General features: G+C 38.4%; 1 protein-coding gene across 1 annotated transcript in view; it reads left to right on the forward strand.

Moving 5' to 3' along the window:
• IQCM (IQ motif containing M) overlaps positions 1-21,338 on the forward strand; it is a gene marked incomplete at both ends in the record, with an annotated part of 298,165 nt that extends 276,827 nt beyond the window's left edge. The window contains one exon of the mRNA XM_081092768.1: positions 21,235-21,338. Coding sequence (XP_080948894.1) covers positions 21,235-21,338 — 104 coding nt within the window. The remainder of the gene's footprint in view (positions 1-21,234) is intronic.
• Positions 21,339-21,826: the final 488 nt, after the last annotated feature.

Genomic DNA, 21,826 nt, shown 5'->3' on the forward strand with positions numbered 1-21,826 from the left:
AAAAATGAAAATAGAATACAAAATATTTGTTCTTACTAAATCTATGTGGAGAGTATATGGAATTTGTTATATATTGTATCTACTTTGTGCTTTGAAGATACTAATAATGAAAAAATATATATTTATTTTAAAAATGTGTGCCGTCTAGGATTACCACCTATGCCCCAATCTTGTGTCTTCTCTTATATCTACTGAAGTATAACATGTTCAGAGTTCCTAATTATTCAATGTAGAGGTTGACATCACAGTGCAAACCCTACACAGTGGTAATAAATTACAAGGGCACAGATTTACATTTCTCATCTTGTTTTGTACAAGATAGAACATTAACCAGTCCTTTCATGCAGGGCCTTTTAAGGCTTATTGTTTTTTTTTTCTTTAAAAGTGATAGAAAGCCAATGTGGATTTTAAATAGGAGAATGTCATGATAATATTAAAGAACTGAAAAGATTACCCTGTCCCTTGGAAAATGAATTTGAGGGTAAGCAAATGGAGTTTAAGAAATTCAGTTCTGTAAGTCACTTATTCATTCAAATATATTTATTAGGCATTTAGTATATGCTAGATAATAATTGCAGTGGTTTATTGTAGTTTGAATTATAGTAGTCATGGAGAAAACATAGATTTAGACTCATTTTAAAGATATTTTGGGGGCAAAATTAGCAGGGGGAAAAAATTCCACAATGGTTTGGTAATAGAATGAGTTAAGTGTGACATATTTTTCACTTGAGAAACAGTATGGAATATTTACAGTGAAGAAAACCAGGTTTGTAAGGAAAGATCATAAATTGTATGTTGAAATTGATGGAATTGTCAAGGCACTAGAACATTTGGGTCTGTATCTTGGGTGAAAAGTCATGGCTTTTAGGAGTCTTGGAGATAAATTTGTGATTGATCCATTTATATAAAAGTGGCATATCTTACTTATCACCTTAACAAGCAACTTTTCATGAGCTCAAGGACCATGGTCCCTAATAATTTTTGTCAATTCATATAACGTTACAATTTTCTATTCTTGCCTTTGTCCTCTTGTTATTCTGGCACAGGCTGCTATCATTATGCTTATAGTCTTCATTATACACAGCTATTTTTCAGCTGTTTCCATATATATATATTATATTACATATATTATATGTATTATATGTATTACACATATTATATTTTATGTATATACATATATACATAAAAGGCTAAGTGACTGACCATACATCCGTCCAATGACTGTCCTACTGACCGACTGGCCAGATCATATGACGTGCACTGACAATTTAAAAATAAATGTTGACTTGCGCATGCGCTATACATACAAAGCCCTCACTGACGCCAATCCCACACGAGTGTTTCTGGAATCTGAAGTGTTAACAGGATCTACAGAAGGAGAGGTTGTTCTGATTCCAGAATTGATTTGTCCCCGTCTGGCACTGGCCTCCCATTTAAATTAATTCAAAGACAATTTCCCGTGATGCCAACATTTGCGATGACTATTGATAAATCACAAGGACAAACTCTAGACAGAGTAGGAATATTCCTACCTGAATCCATTTTCGGACATGGTTAGTTATATGTTGCTTTCTCTCGAGTTCAAAGAGCATGGTGACCTTAAATTTGTAAATACTTCATCACAAGGGAAATTAGTAAAGCACTCTGAAAGTGTTTTTACTCTTAATGTGATATACAGGGAGATAGTAGAGGAAGTTTAATCAACTTATCAGTCATTGTTTTTATCAATGTTGTTTTTATATCATGTCTTTGTTGTTATATTATGTTATTGTTTATTTATTAATCAACTTATATATTATTTTCATATACATTTTACTAATTTTCTTTCATCTCTGACACTTCTATTATAGAGAAAGGGCAAATAGCAATATTAAAATGTTTCTTCTAATTAATTTTCTTTCAATGTGCACGAATCCATGCACCGGGTCACTAGTTTGATTATAAGACTTTAAGGGTAGGCATCATGATTTGCCCTTTGTTATTAAGTGTCTGACTTGGTAGGCACAAGATTGTGTTAAAGGTATTAATAAAGAGACAGATTAAGACCATTTAACAATATAACTAGTGTCCCAACATTAAAACAGCAGGCTCCTTCTCCCTCTCTTATCTTTCTAAAACAGCCTTTTAGGATGAATAGCAATAGCAACCCCACACCTTATCTCCTCACACCCCGCCCCACTACCCCAACACACATAGTGTTGAGGAATGGAGTTCTGAAGTGGATGATATAGAAAATGTTAAGGATTCATAATATTTTTTTCCAAAATAATTAAGCTGAATCACCAACATCTGAATTATAAACACACTATGGAAATAGCTGTTTCTGTGGAAAGTCTTAATGCTAGCTATTTAACCAGGGGGCAAATAATCAAGTATATTATATAGAGGAGGGAAAACTTTTCCTCTATTCTCTTAGGTTAGAATGAGGCCAAATTAAGCCAACAAAAGACAGAGAAAAGACAGACTAACAGGAGAAATATTATTTATTTATTTTAATTTTTTATTGATTTTTAGAGAGAAGAGGAGGGAGGGGAGAGAGAGAGAGAGAAATGTGAGAGAGAGAGACATGAATCGATTGCCTCCTGCATAAGTCCCGACCAGGGATCAAACCCACAACCTAGGTATGTTCTCTGACAGGGAATTGGACCCACCACCTTTTGGTGTATGGGATGATGTTCCAAGCAAATGAGCCTCACTAGCCAGGGCAGCACATGTAATTTATTGATATTTATATATTTACATGCACTCTCTGGGGGATTCACAGAAAAGAAGTAAAAACTCTAAAGAGGCAGTTAAAACCCAGGGCTTATATACTAATTAAACAAAGGGCAATGGATTGTGGAAAAGTGACTAGACAAGGGAAAAGGAGCTTGGACTTCTAGAGGTAGTAAATTATGAGACAGTAAATAAAATATACGGACAATAAATGGGACATGAGGGTTGTTTAGTAAGGTTTGTTATGCAGACAGATTCAACTCAGTGCCACCTTCAGTCTTCAGTGAGAAAAAAGTCCTTCTCCTCTATCAGATACAGGAGAGGGGAGGGTAAAATTCACAAAGGAAAACCTATTCCCTGCTTTCAGGCAGAAAGTGGGAGAGCAGAGAGTTCTTCCTGCATCTGCTGCTTCTCAATTGCCTTCAACTCAAAATAAGCCTTTAGCCAAAGCAACATATTTTGGGATAGCATATTTGGATCCCCTTCAGCATATAATTGCACTTAAATGCAATCATGACTACCAATATGGATCCATATTACTCTGCTTTACTGGATCTCAACTTCTTATCTAAAACATGAAAAAAATGAGCTCAGGTGATCTCTAGTGTTCCTCTGAGGTCTCAAAATTCATTAGAGGACATACATGATCTTCACATTCATAGAAATGGTAACAGTGTAAGAATTTCTAATATAGGAATAGAATACTCCCGAATGTTCTATAGAGAATGTGAGTATTAATCCTGGAGGAGCTAACCATTCAGTAGGCATTTGGCCAAAAAGATCCAGATGTTCAAATTTAGCACTCGATTTTATAGCTGAATATTGGAAAATTTACGGAATTAGTTACTCGGTTTGTGACATAACTTTAATTATACAATTAAAAACAGAATTATGTCAAATGTGGTTTATTGAATATGTCAAATGCTGACCATCTGATCTAGTGTCTAATTTGGAATCTGTATTATCCTTGGAGGACCATAGAGGTATTCATTATCCACATATGATTTCAAACATTACTTAATGACTATAGATTATCTAAATTTCCTAGATTTATGAGCAAGTCAAAATATATTGACTATGCATTTTGTCTCCTGTTCATATCTCCTACATCATTATTTAAAGTGTCTACATATGGCACTGGAAGCAATTACCAATCTAACCAGATTTCAAAATCTTATATGAAGACAGAAGAAATTAAAGCCTTTAGCCAAAGCAACAAACACAATATACTAGTTATACCCTGGGAAGAGCGAGGGGTCTCCTCACTAAGTAGGCTATATCTTATGTGTATTTCAGGGCATCGTTGCCTCACTATAATTTTCATTTTTTTTTTCTGCTCAAGATCATGTTCAATAATATCAAAATAAGACTTAAAAATAAAGCTCAAGTTTTCATTTTTACATTCTGATCTAAACTAGATGCAACAACCATCATTTAATGTGATGAGCTTAAATATGTGTCATTGTCCTAACTAATGTATCTAATCCGCAGGGTGATCCTGCCTTTGGCATCACTGAAATTTAATGTGAACAGTATCACTCACACAATTCCATAATAGGGTCTTTATTTTTTAGTGTTGGTTCATTAGCATCCAGAGACAGTTTTGTAAGGGATTATTCCCTTCTATCCTATAGCAGATATTTTTTCTTTCTTTCTACTGACATGGTGTTTTTATCTGAGAAGATTGCTCTGGGTGATCAGATGCCAAGTACAACATGAGCTTTTTATCTAAGTTCTATTTAAAAAAAAAAAAACTGGGAAAGTACCCATTCTGCCACTGGAAAAAAAAACAACAAACTTTATAGTGGAAATTAGAATGATAATATGCCATGGTGTCATATTAAAACTAGGACCCAGTGCCAGCTTCATTGTAATCAGTTTACCAGGCACCCATGGAAACAACGCTTTTCCTGACTAAATTACTATACATCCCCAAATTTTGGAAATGAAATCCACACAGATGCAGAATCTAAATAGAACAAAACACAGAGTTGGCAACATTCCATTGAATTAGGACAGTGGAGGCTAAGAGTTTGTGCAATTCAGGCATTTCCACAACTTCAACCCCACACGTATTTTTATTATCCGGACTGACTCGCTCCCTTTATTCCAGGGCTTATTGAGCCTTTATTACATGCTAGGCACCATTCTAGGCACATGAGGGTACAGCTGAGATCTAAATCGTCAACATTTCTTCTAGTGAAATTTATATTATAGTGGAGTGGGAAACAACAAACAAAATACATACTGTGTTATATGCATGTAAATTATATGGCAGAAAGGAACTAGAAAGGAGATGGGATGCCCTAGGACAGTGATCGGCAAACTCATTAGTCAACAGAGCCAAATATCAACAGTACAACGATTGAAATTTCTTTTGAGAGCCAAATTTTTTAAACTTAAACTGTATAGGCAGGTACATTGTTATTAACTTAATTAGGGTACTCCTAAGGCTTAGGAAGAGCCACACTCAAGGGGCCAAAGAGCCGCATGTGGCTCGCGAGTCACAGTTTTCCAACCACGGCCCTAGGGGGACATGGTTCTTTAAATCAAACAGTCAGGAAAAGTCTGGATTCAGAAGGAGACATTTCAGCACCTGAAGATGGTGGGGAGTTGTGCCAAGTCGCTAATGGAGGAGAAAGTCTAAGAAGCAATAGGAACAGAGAGGCAGAGTCTAAGGAAGGAGTGTCTGGAGTGATTCAAGACAGCAGGGCCCCTTTTCACACCACATGTGGAGCTCAGTGAGTGATGAAGCTGGAGATATAAATCTAACAGCCATTAATACATTTATAATATTTAAAGACATGGGGTTAGATAAGGGAGTAAACAAGGAGATGAATAGGTGGAGTGAAGTTTCATAGCTGAAGAAGAGGGTCATTATAAGGTTTTGGTTTTTAGCCTGAGAGAAATGGGAAGCTTCCTGGAGTGTTGGTCTGAATAGTGACAGGATTTACACCAGCTGCTGCATAGCAAAGACTTGGGGAGGCTTCTGGGGAGATGGACAGGGGCAGAAGCAGGGACTACAAAAAGCTATTGCAATAATCCAGGTGGGATTGATTGGTGGTTTGGAAGAGGTTGGTGACAATAGAAATGATGAGAGGTATTCAGATTCTTGGTATATTCAGAAGATACAGCAGTAGGACATGCAATGGAATTGGATGTAGTTATGTGAGAGAAAAGGAGTCTACTGACCACCTAAAGAAAGGATGTAGAAATGTACTGATCTGAAGAAGGTGAAATATGAATGGAGCAGCTTTGGGTGAAATTCAGGAGTTTAGTTTTAAGCACAAAAAGAGTATGAATTTACAGAACACAATGGAAGCATGTGAAACCAATTGCAGGCAGCCCTGCCCCAGAGATTGTGGTTATGGAATGGCAACCCACCCTCTCTCCTTCTCTTTCCTGGACCATAAAATCTCTTAGACTGTTTCTCTTTGCATATTTCCTTTATTCTCCAATTGCTGTCTGATTTCCTCTCCTCTATAACACATGGCTCTTCAGAGCAGCAATATCAGACAGAACATAAAAATATGACTTTCCAACTTGGCTATCAACAGCTAACAACAAATTCCAGAAGGAAAAAGGTGATTGGCAGTTTGTGTTAAGTATCTCCTTGCAGATCTCAGTATCTGGATGGGGAAGGGGTTAGAAATACCATTATCATAAGATCCTAATCTAAATAATAATTTTTAGTAAAATTTTTCTTAAAGTAATTAAATTTGATTCCCATGACTTCACATATTTCCCTAAACTTGTTATTTCATCTGAATGAAGAGGTTAAATATCCCAAAGCCACCAAATCTAACTGATGATCAGGATTTGGAACTTTGTGCCTATAGAGATACTTTAAATAAACTAAAGCAATCGATTTTGAAAATTATCTTCAAATGATAGCTAAAATAAAAATATTTCCTCCCCCTCCCCCCCCCCCACACACACACGCAAAAAAGAGCATTTTAATTACTTAGGATCCTTTTGGCCTGCTTTTCTTGGGACTCTGCAGGGTATTATAGGCAATGTGTACTCTTAAGCTAGCTCTGGGGAGGGGCAAAGATTTGTAGCATTTGATGATTTTCATGGGCAAAATATTTCCAATACAGCCCATTTCAAGTTACCAATATGATGCCACTGAAGTAGAATTTGGCAGAGATGTGTGAACTCTGCTCTTGGCCATCTAGCACATAACTGAAAGTGTTCATTGGTGTGCCACCTCCCTCCCCCATAGTATGCAGTGGATCTTAGGGCCCCTTTTCACACCAAATCTTGAGCTCAGAGAGCTTTTGAAGTTGGAGATATAAATTTGATAGCCATTAAGACATTTATAATGTTTAAAGACATGGGATTGGATAAGGACAGCAGGTGGGGGAGGGAAGTAGAGTAGTGTTCAAGGCACAGACTATGATACCAAGTTAGAGAGAATGAAGAAGAATCCTTAAAGGACTGGGAAATAGCAGCTCATTAAGGTAGGAGAAAACTAGAAAGTTGACTCATCTGGAAATCCTGTGAACATTATTCCAGATGAGATTGGAAAAATAGGAAGGGGCCCTGGCTGGTGTCAGCCTGACCGCCAAAGGGTCACAGGTTTGACTCCATCAAGGGCATGTATCTGGGTTGCAGGTTTTATCTGTGCATGCGAGAGGCAACCAATCAATGTGTCTCAGTCACATCAATGTTTATCTCTCCCTCCCCCTTCTCCCTGTCTTCCACTCTCTCTCTAAAATAATAATAATAATAATAATAATAATAATAATAATAATATCCTTGGGTGAGGATTAACCAAAAAAGAAAAAAAAGAGCCCTGACCGGTTTGGCTCAGTGGATAGAGCATCGGCCTGCAGACTGAAGGGTCCCAGGTTCACTTCTGGTCAAGGACATGTACCTTGGTTGCAGGCACATCCCCAGTGGGGGGTGTGCAGGAGGCAGCTGATCGATGTATGTTTCTAACTCTCTATCCCTCTCTCTTCCTCTCTGTAAAAAAATCAATAAAATATATTTTTTTAAAAAAAGAAAAATAGAAAGGGGCCAGACCTTTTAAGGCCTCACAGATAATGGGAATATTGTAATGTTGTAAAGGCTTTGATATGTATTACTTCAGTTCTGAAAACCTTACCTAAGTTCTTGAATAGAATTACAAGATTTAAAGTTTTTTAAAAAGCAGGAAGATTTGTTTGTTGCTTTTTATGTACATATCAGACTCAATTAGATAAGTTAGTAGCTGAAAATGGATCCCAAAATGTTTTAGTTCCATTTATATTTTTTAAAAATGCATATCTTATCTCTCTTACCACATACATATTAATCTGGTTTCATGTAACAGTCACAGATAGAAAAGTCTTAAAAACCAAAGGCTTGGTGAGTGCCATGTGTGAATAATTTCAGATGGTCCCGATCATCTGTCATTGCTCATTGTCATCTCAGCTGGGCGACCCTGGCAATATTGCAGCAGGCTATTGTTTACTGAGAAAGCTAATATTAGGAGGAGATGTGATAAGAATGTCTTTAAAAAAACTAATTGAGTGCTATCTGTTTTTTGGCAATAGCATCTTGTATCTCTCTGTAGTTTATGGCTTTTGAGTCCTTTATTCAATCTTTTTATAAAATCCATTATTTAAAAATTGAGGGCGGAGTGATGGCATGTAAGGAGCTGTATATATTAATTTGATAGTCAGTGATAACCCTTTCTCCTCTATTGCTCAACAAAACTACTTTGTTGAAAACCTGCAGAAAGCATTAAGATGTGAGTCATAATCCCAGTGTATACTTCAAACACCCTCCATATGTTTATCTTAATTTTCACATAGGCAAAAGCAAAGTCAAAATGTTGAAAACATTTTGGGGAAGTTTTATTCAATCATGCCCTTTTTAATGTTTTTCAGCTGACTCCTCTTACTCTCTTATTACAGAGTCCTGAAAATAGGACAGATAGGTGGAGGGATAGACACATGTTAAAGAAAGTCCAGTAAAATATTCATTGTAGAATTTAAGTGGTTTTTATTGTATACTTTTATCACACTTTTTAGTATGTGTGTAAATGTTCATAATGGTTCATTAAAAGCAAAATGCTCAAATATTTCCCTGTTGGTCCTATCAGGGAAAATGGAATAGACATTTGTTTCATCAAATGATTATTTATAATAAATTTAAATAATCTTGCAGCATCAAATACTATTTGCTAAGGAAATTCCATACTTCCAATGGAAACATGAAGAAAACATAAACTGGGAAGGGGAATCAATAAATTACAATATGTAGGAAAAACAATGGAACAGCAAGAAACTAGCAATGATATTTTTGTAAAAGGCCTGGAAAGAAATCAAGAGTGTAGAAAGTCCTAGTTCTTTCTATAGACGTGCATTAAACTGATTAACTTTCAAACTAATTTTTAAAACTATTTGAGTGTGGAAATTGTATTTTACTTAATTTTATTTTGTGTGTTTTTTTTCCCTATAAAACTCTTCTTAAGTGCCACCCAGGCACTATAAAGTAGAAGTGAACCCAGCCCCTGGTGACAAGGGCTCTCTCCTTTGTCAGGTCACTTCTCTGGTTTGGCTGTGGCACTTAGGGGCATGGGCGTAGTATTTTATCTCTCTGTCTCCTCCCTCTCTTCTACAGGGAAAAAAGATGAGAGCAGAAGTATCAGATGGGTTGTAGGCGCCATGCATGTAGTAGCACAAATACCAGCTGAATATATTTTTGGTCAGGTACAAAGAAACAAATGGCTGTTGGTTTTCCCAAATGTTGTTTACCTTTCTGATAGTCTTCCGAACAACCATCACATATAAATATGTATGGTATTTATTTCAGTGTGCATCTGAGTACAAATTCAGCAAGGTGCTCTGGCACCAATATTTATTCTTTGATATGAAGTTATTGAGCTTTTTAACTAAATGGATTTGGGTTGTCTTTAATGGCTACCTTGAGGCTAAATTTTACTAATAAAGAATATTCTAAAAATTAAAAAAATACGGGAATCTCAAAACTTAGGCAAGGGATTTGCTTGGCATGATCCTGAATTCTAGTTTGTATACACATGTCTCAAAGTTATTTATATTTTGTGGCAAGTGCCAAGTATCAAGTAGAGTACCTACATTCCTTTTTGGAACAATTTTCAAGGCAAGGATGAAGCAGTAGCATTAGCAGCAGCAAAGGTGTAGCCCCAGTGGTGAAAAGTGGCAGGAGGGGTGAGCGAGGCATCAGGACGTAATTCCCAGTGCCAGTATACTAGAGGAGAGAAAAATAAACAATTACCACTTCCTTCCATTAGGAACATCGTTGTCTTGATTGCCTTAAGTCAAAATCTGAACATTCTATTTCCTGAATTTTAATTTTATTTCAAAATGATATTAACATTCCTAAATTGGAAACCAAAGGAAGTGTATTAGACTTGACTGTCAAAATGGTTTTCATAAATGGCTTTGAGGTAGTGAATGGACGGGGTTGCTAAGGAAGGGGGGATGGGACGAGGGGGATGGAGGCACATGCATGCAGAGACAGCCCAGCACTGCAGTCTGTAAAAGGGATCAGCTCCAGAGAGCACTGACACAAGGCAAGCAGTATCAGTGAAGGCTCCGAGCAGGAAATGAAAGGCACACTAGGAATGCTAACAAGATGTGGATTTAGTCCAGTAAATGAAGCACTTCAAAACTTGTTGGGGGTTAAGGGGTGGTTTCTAGCTTAAGCTTCCCAGAAGGACTCTCAGAGCAGCAAAGGCCTGTCCCGCCAGGGAGCTTCCATGTTGGTGGCTGCCTTTGGAGCTCTGAATTCAAGGGCACGCCTCAATAGCTGATCCAGAAATCAGAATGTGAAGACAGCAAGATGTTATTGTTGCTGCTGCCGCTGCAAACGCTTCTAGTCACCCAACAATCGAGATAACAGTCTTTGGAACAGAGGTAGAACAAACTCATCTTTCCTCAACTCTATCTGCTAACAGAAAATTTAAAAAAAAAAAAGGCGGGGAGGGAGGGAAGGCTGGAGGGTAGAAAAAAGTTGTTCACATCACTTTTGTCTCCCAAACCCTATGAAAGTGTAACTAATTGAAAGAAGTAAATTAACATCCAGAGTCTTAAGAGTATTGACTGGAGAGTCAATATCCAAGAATAGAAAACACTTATAGATGCTTGCAAAGCTATTTATATTTAAACTAATAGCCCGGTGCACAAAAATTTGTGCACTCAGGGGTGAGGGTGAGGTGAGGGGTGGGGCCAGACCCCTCAGCCCGACCTGCACCCTCTGTCATGTTCCAGGACCCTGGCCACTCCTGGCCTAGGCGCAGGCCTATAGGCTTGGGGCAGCCTGGCTCCCTGAGGCCCCAGTTTATCAAGAGAACAGAGTCGGCGTTAGTTACAGCCCTCACCGAACCCAGTACACTGCATCTGTGCATACAACTGCCTCGTTCATGTGCCTGCTTCACCCTACTGAATTATTAACATCTTGAGGACATAGCTCTGTCTTATCCAGCTTCACCTTCAGTGCCTGGCCTGGTGCCAGGGACCTGAGAGGGTTTGCTGAGTGAGTGAATAATGAGTGAGTGAATGAGTGAATGAATGAGCAGTAAGTGAATGAGCAAGCAGCTAAGGAGCGGGAACTTCTGCCACATTGCCATGGCAACGCAGCAGAAGTTCCGGCCCCACTCCCGGCTGCCTGAAGCCCACCCTGGGAAAGTTCCCGCCCTGCTCCCGGCAGCCTGGCGCCCCTCTCCTAGCTGCATACTGAATTACTAACATCTTAAGGACATAGCTCTGTCTTATCCTGCTTCAACTTCAGTGCCTGGCCTGGTGCCAGGGACCTGAGAGGGTTTGCTGAGTGAGTGAACGAGTGAATGAATGAGCAAGTTAAGTGAATGAGCAAGCAGCTACCAGTCAGGTTAGTTCGCACTCCGCTCTGGGCTGCCTGACGCAATCCCTGGGAAGTTCCCATCTTGCTCTCAGCGGCACCTCACCCCCTCTCCTGACTGCATAGTTCGCACTCTGCTCTTGGCTGCCTGACACAAACCCCAAGCAGTTCCCGCCCTGATCCCAGGGGCCCCACTCCCCTCTCCCAGCTGCATAGTTTGTGCAAGGCAAAGGCAGCCCAGGTGTGCGTGTAGGCAGATCCGTGCATTAGCACCCGCCAACCCAGGACCCACACGGGAAGGCCATTTGTGGGCATGGCCAGTGGCAGATCAGTGTGGGAGGGCCATTTGTTGGTGTGGCTGGTGGCGGATTGCTGTGGTCCTGCCTGCCAGCCCTAGGTCAGGCCCCATACGGGCCACCTGCCACCCAGTTTGCAGATAGCAGGCCCAGATGGCAGCAGGGCAGGTGAGATGGCGCTGTCCTGCCCTGCCTGCAGTATGCAAATTAGCCTCCATCTTTGTTGGCGGTTAACCACCATCTTGGTTGGCAGTTAATTTGCATATCATCCTGATTAGCCAATGGGAAGCGTATCGGAGGTGAGGTTAATTACCCTATTTGTCTTTTATTAGATAGGATGCCTGTAGCTAAGATCATAATGTGCATTAAAATATTTGTATAACATATAAATACATACATCTCAATTAAATATATGTAGGTAATTAATATTCAGACAAAAGGAAAAAGTATGGAGTCCATTGGCTGGCTCTATTCAAATCCTGCTGATGTCATTCATAAAATTTTGATCTTCCAGAAGTTATTTAACTTCTGTGAACTATGATTTTTCTCATCTGTAAAATGAGACTTGCAACAATAATATCTAATAGAGTTGGGATCAAGGGTAAATCAAAAAATATATGTGAAGTGCTTATATGATGTCTGATTGGTTACTGTTGTTGGAGTCAGGCATCTCACCTACACTTCTTGACTTGCATCACATAGGCTTGTGATAAGAAATAATTGAAATAACATATATGCAGTGCTTAAAGCAGTGTCTGACACAAAATAAGATCCCGGGAGTTTTAAAAACATCTGACATTTAGTTATCGAATTTGCTTTAACAGTATCAGTCTACTTGACATCTTTTTTCTGAAGATTTAAAACAAGGTCTTTGTTTTTGCAATCTTGTTGAGAAGAAACAGAATAAATCTATCCTGTTTATTATGTCTTACAGACACAGATTGCATTATAAATGGTCTCAGTCATGAAACTGTCTAGACTGGTACACAATATTCATGTAATATCCAGATATGACCAGATAAATAATATAAAGGGGTTGGAAAAAGTAGGTTTACAGTTGGAGAAGAGAAATAATACAATAATTAGTTAATAATAATACATGAATAAAGTCTGTGTTTGATATACTCACAACTGTAAACCAACTTTTGCCCACACCATATGTAAATCTTTACTACCAATACAGTTGATGCCAAATGATAAGAATTCTAAAGATGTAACAACACTAATTTTCCTCTCTCAAAATCAGGGAACTATGACAATAGAATAAATCACACAAAAAACAGATGCATTTGAGAGTATGATCATAGATTGATTTTATTAAAGTGATGTTTGTTTATAAGAAAAAAAATTAAAGTAATAACTGGCAAGTTTAAAATACAGGACCTATTTTGGAAGACTGTTCGAAGACTAAGCTGTGGCTATCACTCTATGAGCAGAAAAACCAGCCTGCCTTCGAATCCCCATTCTACCCCTCACTGACTGTGACTTTAGGCTCGTTAACCTGTCTAGACTATAGCTTTCTAAAATAATTTTTATGAAACTACATTTTGGGCATTTTCTTGTGAAACCGAGTAACATTTAGAATTCTTTATCAGTACCTTAGATTATACCATAAATGAGATAACCTTGACTTATATTTGGGTCACATTGTGGGATCTATACCCCAGAATTTTTTAAGTAATTAATTAATTAAGTTAATTTTCACCTGAGGATATTTTTCTACTGATTTTTAGAGAGAGTGGAAGGGAGAGGGAGAGACGGAGAGAAACACTGATGTAAGAGAGACACATTGATTGGCTGCCTCCTGCATGCACCCTGACCAGGGCCCGGGAACCTGCAACCAAGGTACATGCCCTTGACCGGAATTGAACCTGGGACTCTTCGATCCAAGGGTCGACGCTCTGTCCACTGAGCCAAGGTTCTATATCCTAGAATTTTAAATCCAATTTTCTGTCTTCAGCATTAAAATTACACTGTATTTGAGCCAAGAGTACATTGTACCTTTTTTTTTTTTCTGTTTAAAGGATGCTGTAAGTAGAAGGAACATCAACTGAGCTTATGCTAATAATTACAATTGTGTTTTGAAGGCCTTGTTCAAGACAAGATATGCCAGAATATATGCAAGCCTATCAGCACTATATACGTTTTTCTAAATTAAGGAAATTTAAGGAAGTACTGTATTACATTTCCAACTGCACATGAGTTTTAACCGTGTTCAGAGAATGTCTATGTCATATAAACTTGGACCTCTGTGGATGTGAAAGTATGTTCATCACTTTGAAATTTTCAATTAATCAAATTTTGTTGTTGTTTTTAATCCTGAGTTCAGACAAATTATAATGTTTTAAAAACTTGAGAAATTTATGAGAACTATCAAGTAGAGAAATGGGACTTGCTTGTAGTTAGAACACACTAAGTTTCTAGGGATGGCCATCTTTGGAAGCCAAAAATGCTAAGTGTGAATCTAGAAAGCTTAGAACTTGGCTTTTTCCAAGAACTCAGCTCCACAAGAATGTTCCTGGGGTGGACTTACTTGCTGAGAAATAGTGGCTATTTCTGTTCAGTTCCTGTGAGTATTTGAAAAGAAAAATGCTGGATTTTCAGCCTGAAAATTGACTTCCATGATCTATCTGTCAGCAGTAGGAGAGTGAATCTGAGAGAATCCAAACAATGAGATCATATTTGCATATGAACTTTTTATGGTAAAGATATATTGACAACCTTGGTTCTCATCACAAAACCAGAGACCTGTCTGAGTTCTTGCTAGTGACACTAACACAACCTGAGGGGATAAAGGAAGTGATTCCTTCTGCCTCTGGTACAGTAAAGCTTGGGAAGGTGGAAATTCTCCAGGCAGGAACACTGCAGATGTGCCTCAGCCCTTTGGAGGTGGGTACCTATTAAATGAGGTCCTGGTTAGTGGAGCTAAGTGGGTTCTCGTATCCTGATCAGAGGATACTCAGAGACAGCCTTGGGCTTACATTGGAGATTAATCTTTATTATTTGTTTACGTGTGGCAAAGTCAATGTTACTGTCAGATGTTTCTGAGGCATGGGACAAGTGCCTAGACTGCCAAGCATTTTGGTGGTAGAAAGGGGCCCCACCTTTGCTTAGATGTGTCAAAGAGTGACATCTAGTGGTGAAGTGTAATGGTGAGCATATTTACCCTATGAACATACCTGTGCTAAGCTTTTCCAGGGATGTGGACTGTGTATGGATTATATACTCATCTTAATAAATATGCTTACTCAAAAGTTGTCATTGCCTATCTTCAAGGATTGGGAGAAGAAAATTTGAAGGAGGCCTCCAGACTGAGATTTGCATATTTCCAGAGTTATGCTCATATAAGAAGGGAGAGGTGAGAGGTCAGAGGAATATTGGACTATGTGTTGATAGAGTACTTGGATACACGAGATAGATTTATCAATCTGATTTTTCTAAGGAGAATGATCCAAATAAAGAATTTATATTCCTCAGAATTAATGGAATATATATGTGGGTGGGGGCGGTAGTATTGTGAGTTAAAAAAACAATCAGAATGGAGGGAATAGTCTTCACATTAGAATGTGGCATATCAGTGGGAGATATATAACATTTATGTAGAAAAGGGTTAGAGGAAACAATCTGGTGGAACATTGGAAGAACATTGTTTGCTTGTCTGGAAGTTGCATTCACATCGCAAACACACTATTAAAGAAAGCAATATACACAATAAATAAACGTATGCATACAAGGGCAGATAGTGATAAGCTAATATCTATTGCAGTGAAGGGGGACAAAAGAGGAGAATAAGAACAGTGAAAATTTATTAATAAATTATGATGCATTCAAATCTAAGTCAAGTGCTTTTTATTAGTATTTTCTCATTAAATTCCTATACTATTCATATGAGGTAGGGACTTTTATTATCTTCCTTTTAAAGATGAAGAAATGCAAGCTCATTTTTTTCTAAGATCACAAAGGTGCTAAGTTAAAAGTGTCAGTATTTGAATTCTGGTCTTTCTGATCCCAAAGTTGGTACTCCCAGCTCTGAGCTAAAAATTTTACAAGAATTATTATCACTTCCTGATGAGATATTGACCATTCTTTGAAAAGTATGTTCACTAGTGTCTTTATCTAAATCTGATTAAGATCAATTACATTTTAGTTAGTGCTCAATAGATTATAACACAAAAGGTTTGGACCTTCTTTGCTTGTTTCCACTGTGCACATGTATCAGAGCACTTTAAATGTCTTGTGATTGTTTCTTCTCAGAGGCAATTCGGCAATTTGTACCTTCACTGTGTTCACTGTAGACTAAAATGAATAATGAAACACTGTGTGAGTATTTCCTAGTAGTCATTAGTAATGCCATATCATTTTCATGAATTAAGAATTCTATTTCCATAATTTATTACATCAATACTTTTAGGGAGAAAAATCATTTGATAATAACAGATACTAAAAGAATATATTGAGAAAATTTAACAACCAATCTAAATAAATAAATAAGTAAATAAATCAATTAACGAATTAATTTACAATTCTGAAAGAATCTAGAAAACTGCACATTCAACTAGGAGCAGGAAAGATACTAAATAAAGACTATAAAAGAGAAGAAAAATGACCGGTTTGATAAAAAAATTTTTAGACTTTTCTATGAAAAGATACCATAAACAAATCTATTTTAAAAATTGCTGTGGAGTGGAATTGCACTGTAGAATAGAGAGGTTTAATCCCATGTGCTATTTTAAATTGAGAATGAGAGGGCAGCATAATAAAAATAGACAAAAGATGTAGAGAAACCAATCACAAAACAGGAAAACCAAAAGCTAATTAAAAATATGCAGCTCTGACCAGTTTGGCTTAGTGGATGGAGCGTCGGCCTGCAGACTGAATGAATGGTCCTAGGTTCAATTCCGGACAAGGGCATGTACCTTGGTTGCGGGCACATCCCCAGTGGGGGGTGTGCAGAAGGCAGCTGATCGATGTTTCTCTCATCGATATTTCTAATGCTCTATCCCTCTCCCTTCCTCTCTGTAAAAAAAATCAATAAAGTATTTTAAAAAATATGCAGTGATTCTCATAGTCACTAGCAGATAAGGAAACTCAGTGCATTAGCAGCTTATAGATTGGCCACAATTGAAACAAAACAATATCTTTGATTGCTGGTTGGGATTTGAGCAAAGAAGCACTGTCACTCCTTTCTGGCAGATACATGGATTTCACAATGTGTTACAAACACTTTGGCAATACCAGTTACCACTAAAAACACATATACCACTCCATCTTAGCAATATATCATATGAAAACAAAAGCATATATATATATATATATATATATATATATATATATATATATGCCTAAGCGACCATCACATCCAAATGGACGACCAAACAGGCTGCGTGGAGTGACCAGGCTGGCAAGGGTGTTAGTGAGGGACAACCAAATGACTGAGCAGCAAACTGCATGGGGTGTCCAGGCCAGCAGGGGAATTAGTGAGGGACGACCAAATGACTGAGCAGCAGGCTGCAAAGATGGCAGCGCCCTCAGCCAATAAGAAGGGAATATGCTAATTGACTGCCACGCCCTCAAAGATGGTGGCACCCACAGCCAATAAGGAGGGAATATGCTAATTGACTGTCATGCCCTCAAAGCTGGTGGCGCCCACAGCCACAAGATGGGTGGCAGGGGAGGGCAGTTGTGAGAGATCAGGCCTGCAGGGGAGGGTAGTTGGGGGCAATCGGGCCGGCAGGGGAGCTGTTAGGTGTTGACCAGGCTGGCAGGGGAGTGCTTAGGGGGCGATAAGGCTGGTAGGCAGAAGCGGTAAAGGGCAGGCAGGCCGGCAGACAGGCAAGCGGTTGGGAGCCAGCAGCTCTGGATTGTGAGAGGGATGTCCCAGATTGGAGAGCGTGCAGGCTGGGCTGAGAGACAACCCCCCCCCCCACCCCAGTGCATGAATTTTGTGCACCGGGCCTTTAGTTACTAAATAAACAAGAATTCTTATTTTATCATTTTGTGAGTGGGGGGATAACAAACATAGTAAATACTAACCAATAGAAAAATATTATGGTCTATTTATATCATAGAATACTATGTACCACTTAAAATAATGAATTGGAATTATACTAGTTGGCTTGGAAGGATTTTCATAAAATCTTGAGTGAAGAAAGCAAAATATGCATAATATGATATCAATTTTGTAAAGCAAAAACAAGCATTATTAAAATTATTTGTTGGACACTTGTTTATCTGCAAGATGCTCAATGAGACATTAGTGCATTGACACAAATAAGTGGATTCCTGACATTTTGAAGATACAGGACAAAAATATAAAAAAGGCAAATAATAATGTAATGTAACATAGACCTGCTTTAAACATGAGAACGTGAATGATATAAATAATGCTATGGTTTCCAATGAGTTGTTCTGCAATCCATACATGGATCAAGAATTTCCATAGCCCAAAGAAACATGCCACAGATATGAATCTGTGTTTCTTATAATGATAATCTTGGTAGCATCAGGCTGTCAGAAATTGAGATAATATAAGTAAAGCACTCAGTACAGTGCCTGGCACAGAATAAATGTGCATTAAATGGCAACTATGCTTATTGTTATTGTTGTTTTAAAAATTCTGAGGTTATGATTTTTTTAAAGAATATTACAGAGTTGAAGTGCTTCCCTACTTTGGCACCACAAGATTCTGCAGACTGCTCTTGTATTATTATCCCTGCCCTAGAACCAGCCATTTCTCTAAGGAGTCTTGGTTCCCTGTATTGGAGAATAGTCTTTAGAAACCAAAGTCTGGGCACTGAATGTTCTCGATGCGACTGCAGTATCACTGTTTCTAGGCTCTCTCAGTGGACAGATCTGGAAAATACATATATGGATACTAAGCTGTTTGTACACATATTTATAATTATTTCTGTATCTATCCATCTGTGTCTATCCATCTGCATTTTATCTTTAGCCTCTAGTTTCCAGTCAAAACACTGTTTTCCTCGGTTACTCAGGTCACCTCCATTTTCCCACCCCTTTTAGTGAGTTGATATCACTTTCTTTGAAACTTGTATTTCTAAGTTGCATGGTATGAAAAGTTAAGTCTTTAATATAGAAAATATTTTCCTATGAATAATTGGATTGACTTATCTCAATATTCTATAAGCTATATTTCTAACTTTTGTATTTTTATGCTGCTGTTATTGTATTTATGCATCTAAATTTGTCCTTTATTCTTACTTACTCTCTCATTTGTAACAGGCCTACTACTCATTTCCTTTTATCTCATGAGATACATCCTCAATGTGATCTCCCTTGCTGGCCACCTGTGTGTTAATCATGCCACCTAAACCTTATGAGTCATTCATTGCCATCCAGTCTTCTTTAAAAAAAAAAAAAATTTATTGATTTCAGAGAGGAAGGGAGAGGGAGCGAGAGATAGAAACATCAATGATGAGAGAGAATCATTGATCGGCTGCCTCCCGCATGCCCCACACTGGGGACCGAGCCTGCAACCCTGGCATGTGCCCTTGACCAGAATCAAACCTGGGAACCTTCAGTCCACAGGCTGACACTCTATCCACTGAGCCAAACCAGCTAGGGTGCCATCCAGTCTTCATATCGGCCAGAGCCCCGTAGGGAAGTCCATGTACACTGTCCTCTCCCTTTACAGACCATAGGCCTCTTCTAGTCAGCCAGTTTGCTCAGAATTCCCATGCTCCCTTGGAAGCTACACCATCTCAGTAGGTCTCCTCACACCACCTTGGGCTGCGGTTTGTGACGTAAGACTGAATAGCCATCATCCAGACACTGTGCACACCTATTGCTGCAGTTCCATATTGGTCACATGGCTTTTTTAAGGCCTTTGCAGCACCTTTCAACAAAACCCCTTTACTTTTGGGTTTTCCCATAAACGTTTTGTGCTCTCTATTACAAAATTCCCCCCAGGGCAAGGTACAAAAAGATGTGGTGGTTCACCCTTTATCAAGAGCCCATCAGCATCTCCTCTTTCCTTTTCCCATGAGTCTGCTCGTCCAGTTCTGGTTCCTGTAAAGTTAGAAAGGGTTCTCTGTCATCACACAGTCTTTCTATCATCTGGCTCCATGTGCTGAGTTCTTCACATTCTGATTTCTTGGATCCGCAGCATGCTATGCATTCTGAGGAAAGTCATACTCTCCCAAGTGGAAGCCTTCCTTTCGAAAATACTGTTGCTGCTTTGCGTTTTAAAACCTCCTTCTTGAAACGAAGCTGTCTTCTTTGTTCTAGGGTTTTTCTTCATGGAATGTCACACAATCATTTACCTCATTTTAAGTAGTTATATTTATTAAATAGCTATACGTTTTGCATTTTTTTCACAGATTACAAATGGGAGCTGATGACTTAAAAACTTGAGCATAGAATATTGATTAACTACTTATCATTTTTTCTTGTTTCAAAATTGATAAATACCAGAAATTAGATGATTTATTTTCAGTCACACTCAAGGAAGCCATTACTATTGCCTGAATGGCAGAGGCAGGAGCTAGGAACAGTGAGCAGTGGGGAGCAAAACTTTACTATTTCAGAGCAAAATCCAACTACATACATACCCACACATGTGTATAGATACATATATAATCACAAAAATAGTCACATATACTAGTGGAATTTTCTACCTACCCTTATGCAACCTCTGGTCTCTTTGAAAGCATTCCCATCACTGCAGTTAATTCCAGACATTCTCCTAGAATATCTCACATGTAATCATGTTTAAATTGATGCATCCATATTAACACATTACTTTACACATCTATACTTTTATATGTGTTTTTGGATCCTTTCAACAATGAGACAAGATATATACAACCCCCATTTTGAAAATAAGGGAACATTGAATATTAAATCTGGATTCACTCACGAATGTGTAAGAACAAGATCTTGGAATGTTATACTTTTCCTTCTAGTTTACCTATGTTGAGTAATCTTCTACTACAGCTATCATCTGTGGTCAAGAGCAAAGCAAGAGGCAAGAGCACAAGAGAAGGGGGACTCTTTGCCTTGCGGATCTTAACCTTCCAAGATTTCACGTGCTTGCTTTGGGGGTCCACCTGCCGAGCTAACCCATTGTTTCCCAGGCTAGACTGACAAGCAAGCACCTTCCCTACCTTACCCAACTTCACTGTGCATGTGTCTATCTCCCCCTTTGTTCGATCCCTTCCCCCAGTGATCTTCAGGAAATGGACTGGTGGTTCCCTGTGGAGCTTGAAGTTGTATCTTGGAGAAGCTGCCCAGATAACCATGCTTATAATGTCCAGCCTCTCCTTTGCTCTCTTTCTATTATTAATATTAATAACTAGCTAATTATGGTGATAATACATTCTGGCATATTAATTAAACACTTATTAAAATAATCATATATTTTATCTTACAGTGAGTGGACATCCAATACTCAAAAGAGCTGACATCCGGATTGTTGGGAAGTTAGTGTGCGCATCTATGAGAGAAAGAAAAATGAGACAACAGTATTTATCTTAGAAGTATAACAATGTTTTCAATACAATTTTGTTCTCTTAAGAATTGAACGTAACTACCCAAAGAGATAAGTTAACATTGGCCATGAATTAATTCAGTATCAACAGGCAAAAAGGCAAGCATCTTTACATATTTAAAGGTTTTCATCAAGTCAGTCTATAACTTCTAAACATCTTTGGATGAACCATTCATTGCATATACTTCATTAAAAAAAAAAAATCTGTTGAAACCACTGTGAAATACTCCTTTCACTGGACTTAGAGTTGTTTTCTTCCATCACCAATAAATTCCATAAAGAAACCTCAAGCCCTAGCCAATTCGGCTCAGTGGGTAGAGAGAGCATCAGCCCGTGGACTGAAGGGTCCCAGGATTGATTCTGGTCAAGGGCATGTACCTTGGTTGCAGATTCCATGGCCTTGGCCGGGGTGCATGCAGGAGGCAACCAATCAATGTGTCTCTCACACGATGTTTCTCTCTGTCTCTCCCTCTCC

The sequence above is a fragment of the Myotis nattereri genome (genome assembly GCF_964212035.1).
Source record: "Myotis nattereri genome assembly, chromosome: 5".
Classification (NCBI taxonomy): domain Eukaryota; kingdom Metazoa; phylum Chordata; class Mammalia; order Chiroptera; family Vespertilionidae; genus Myotis; species Myotis nattereri.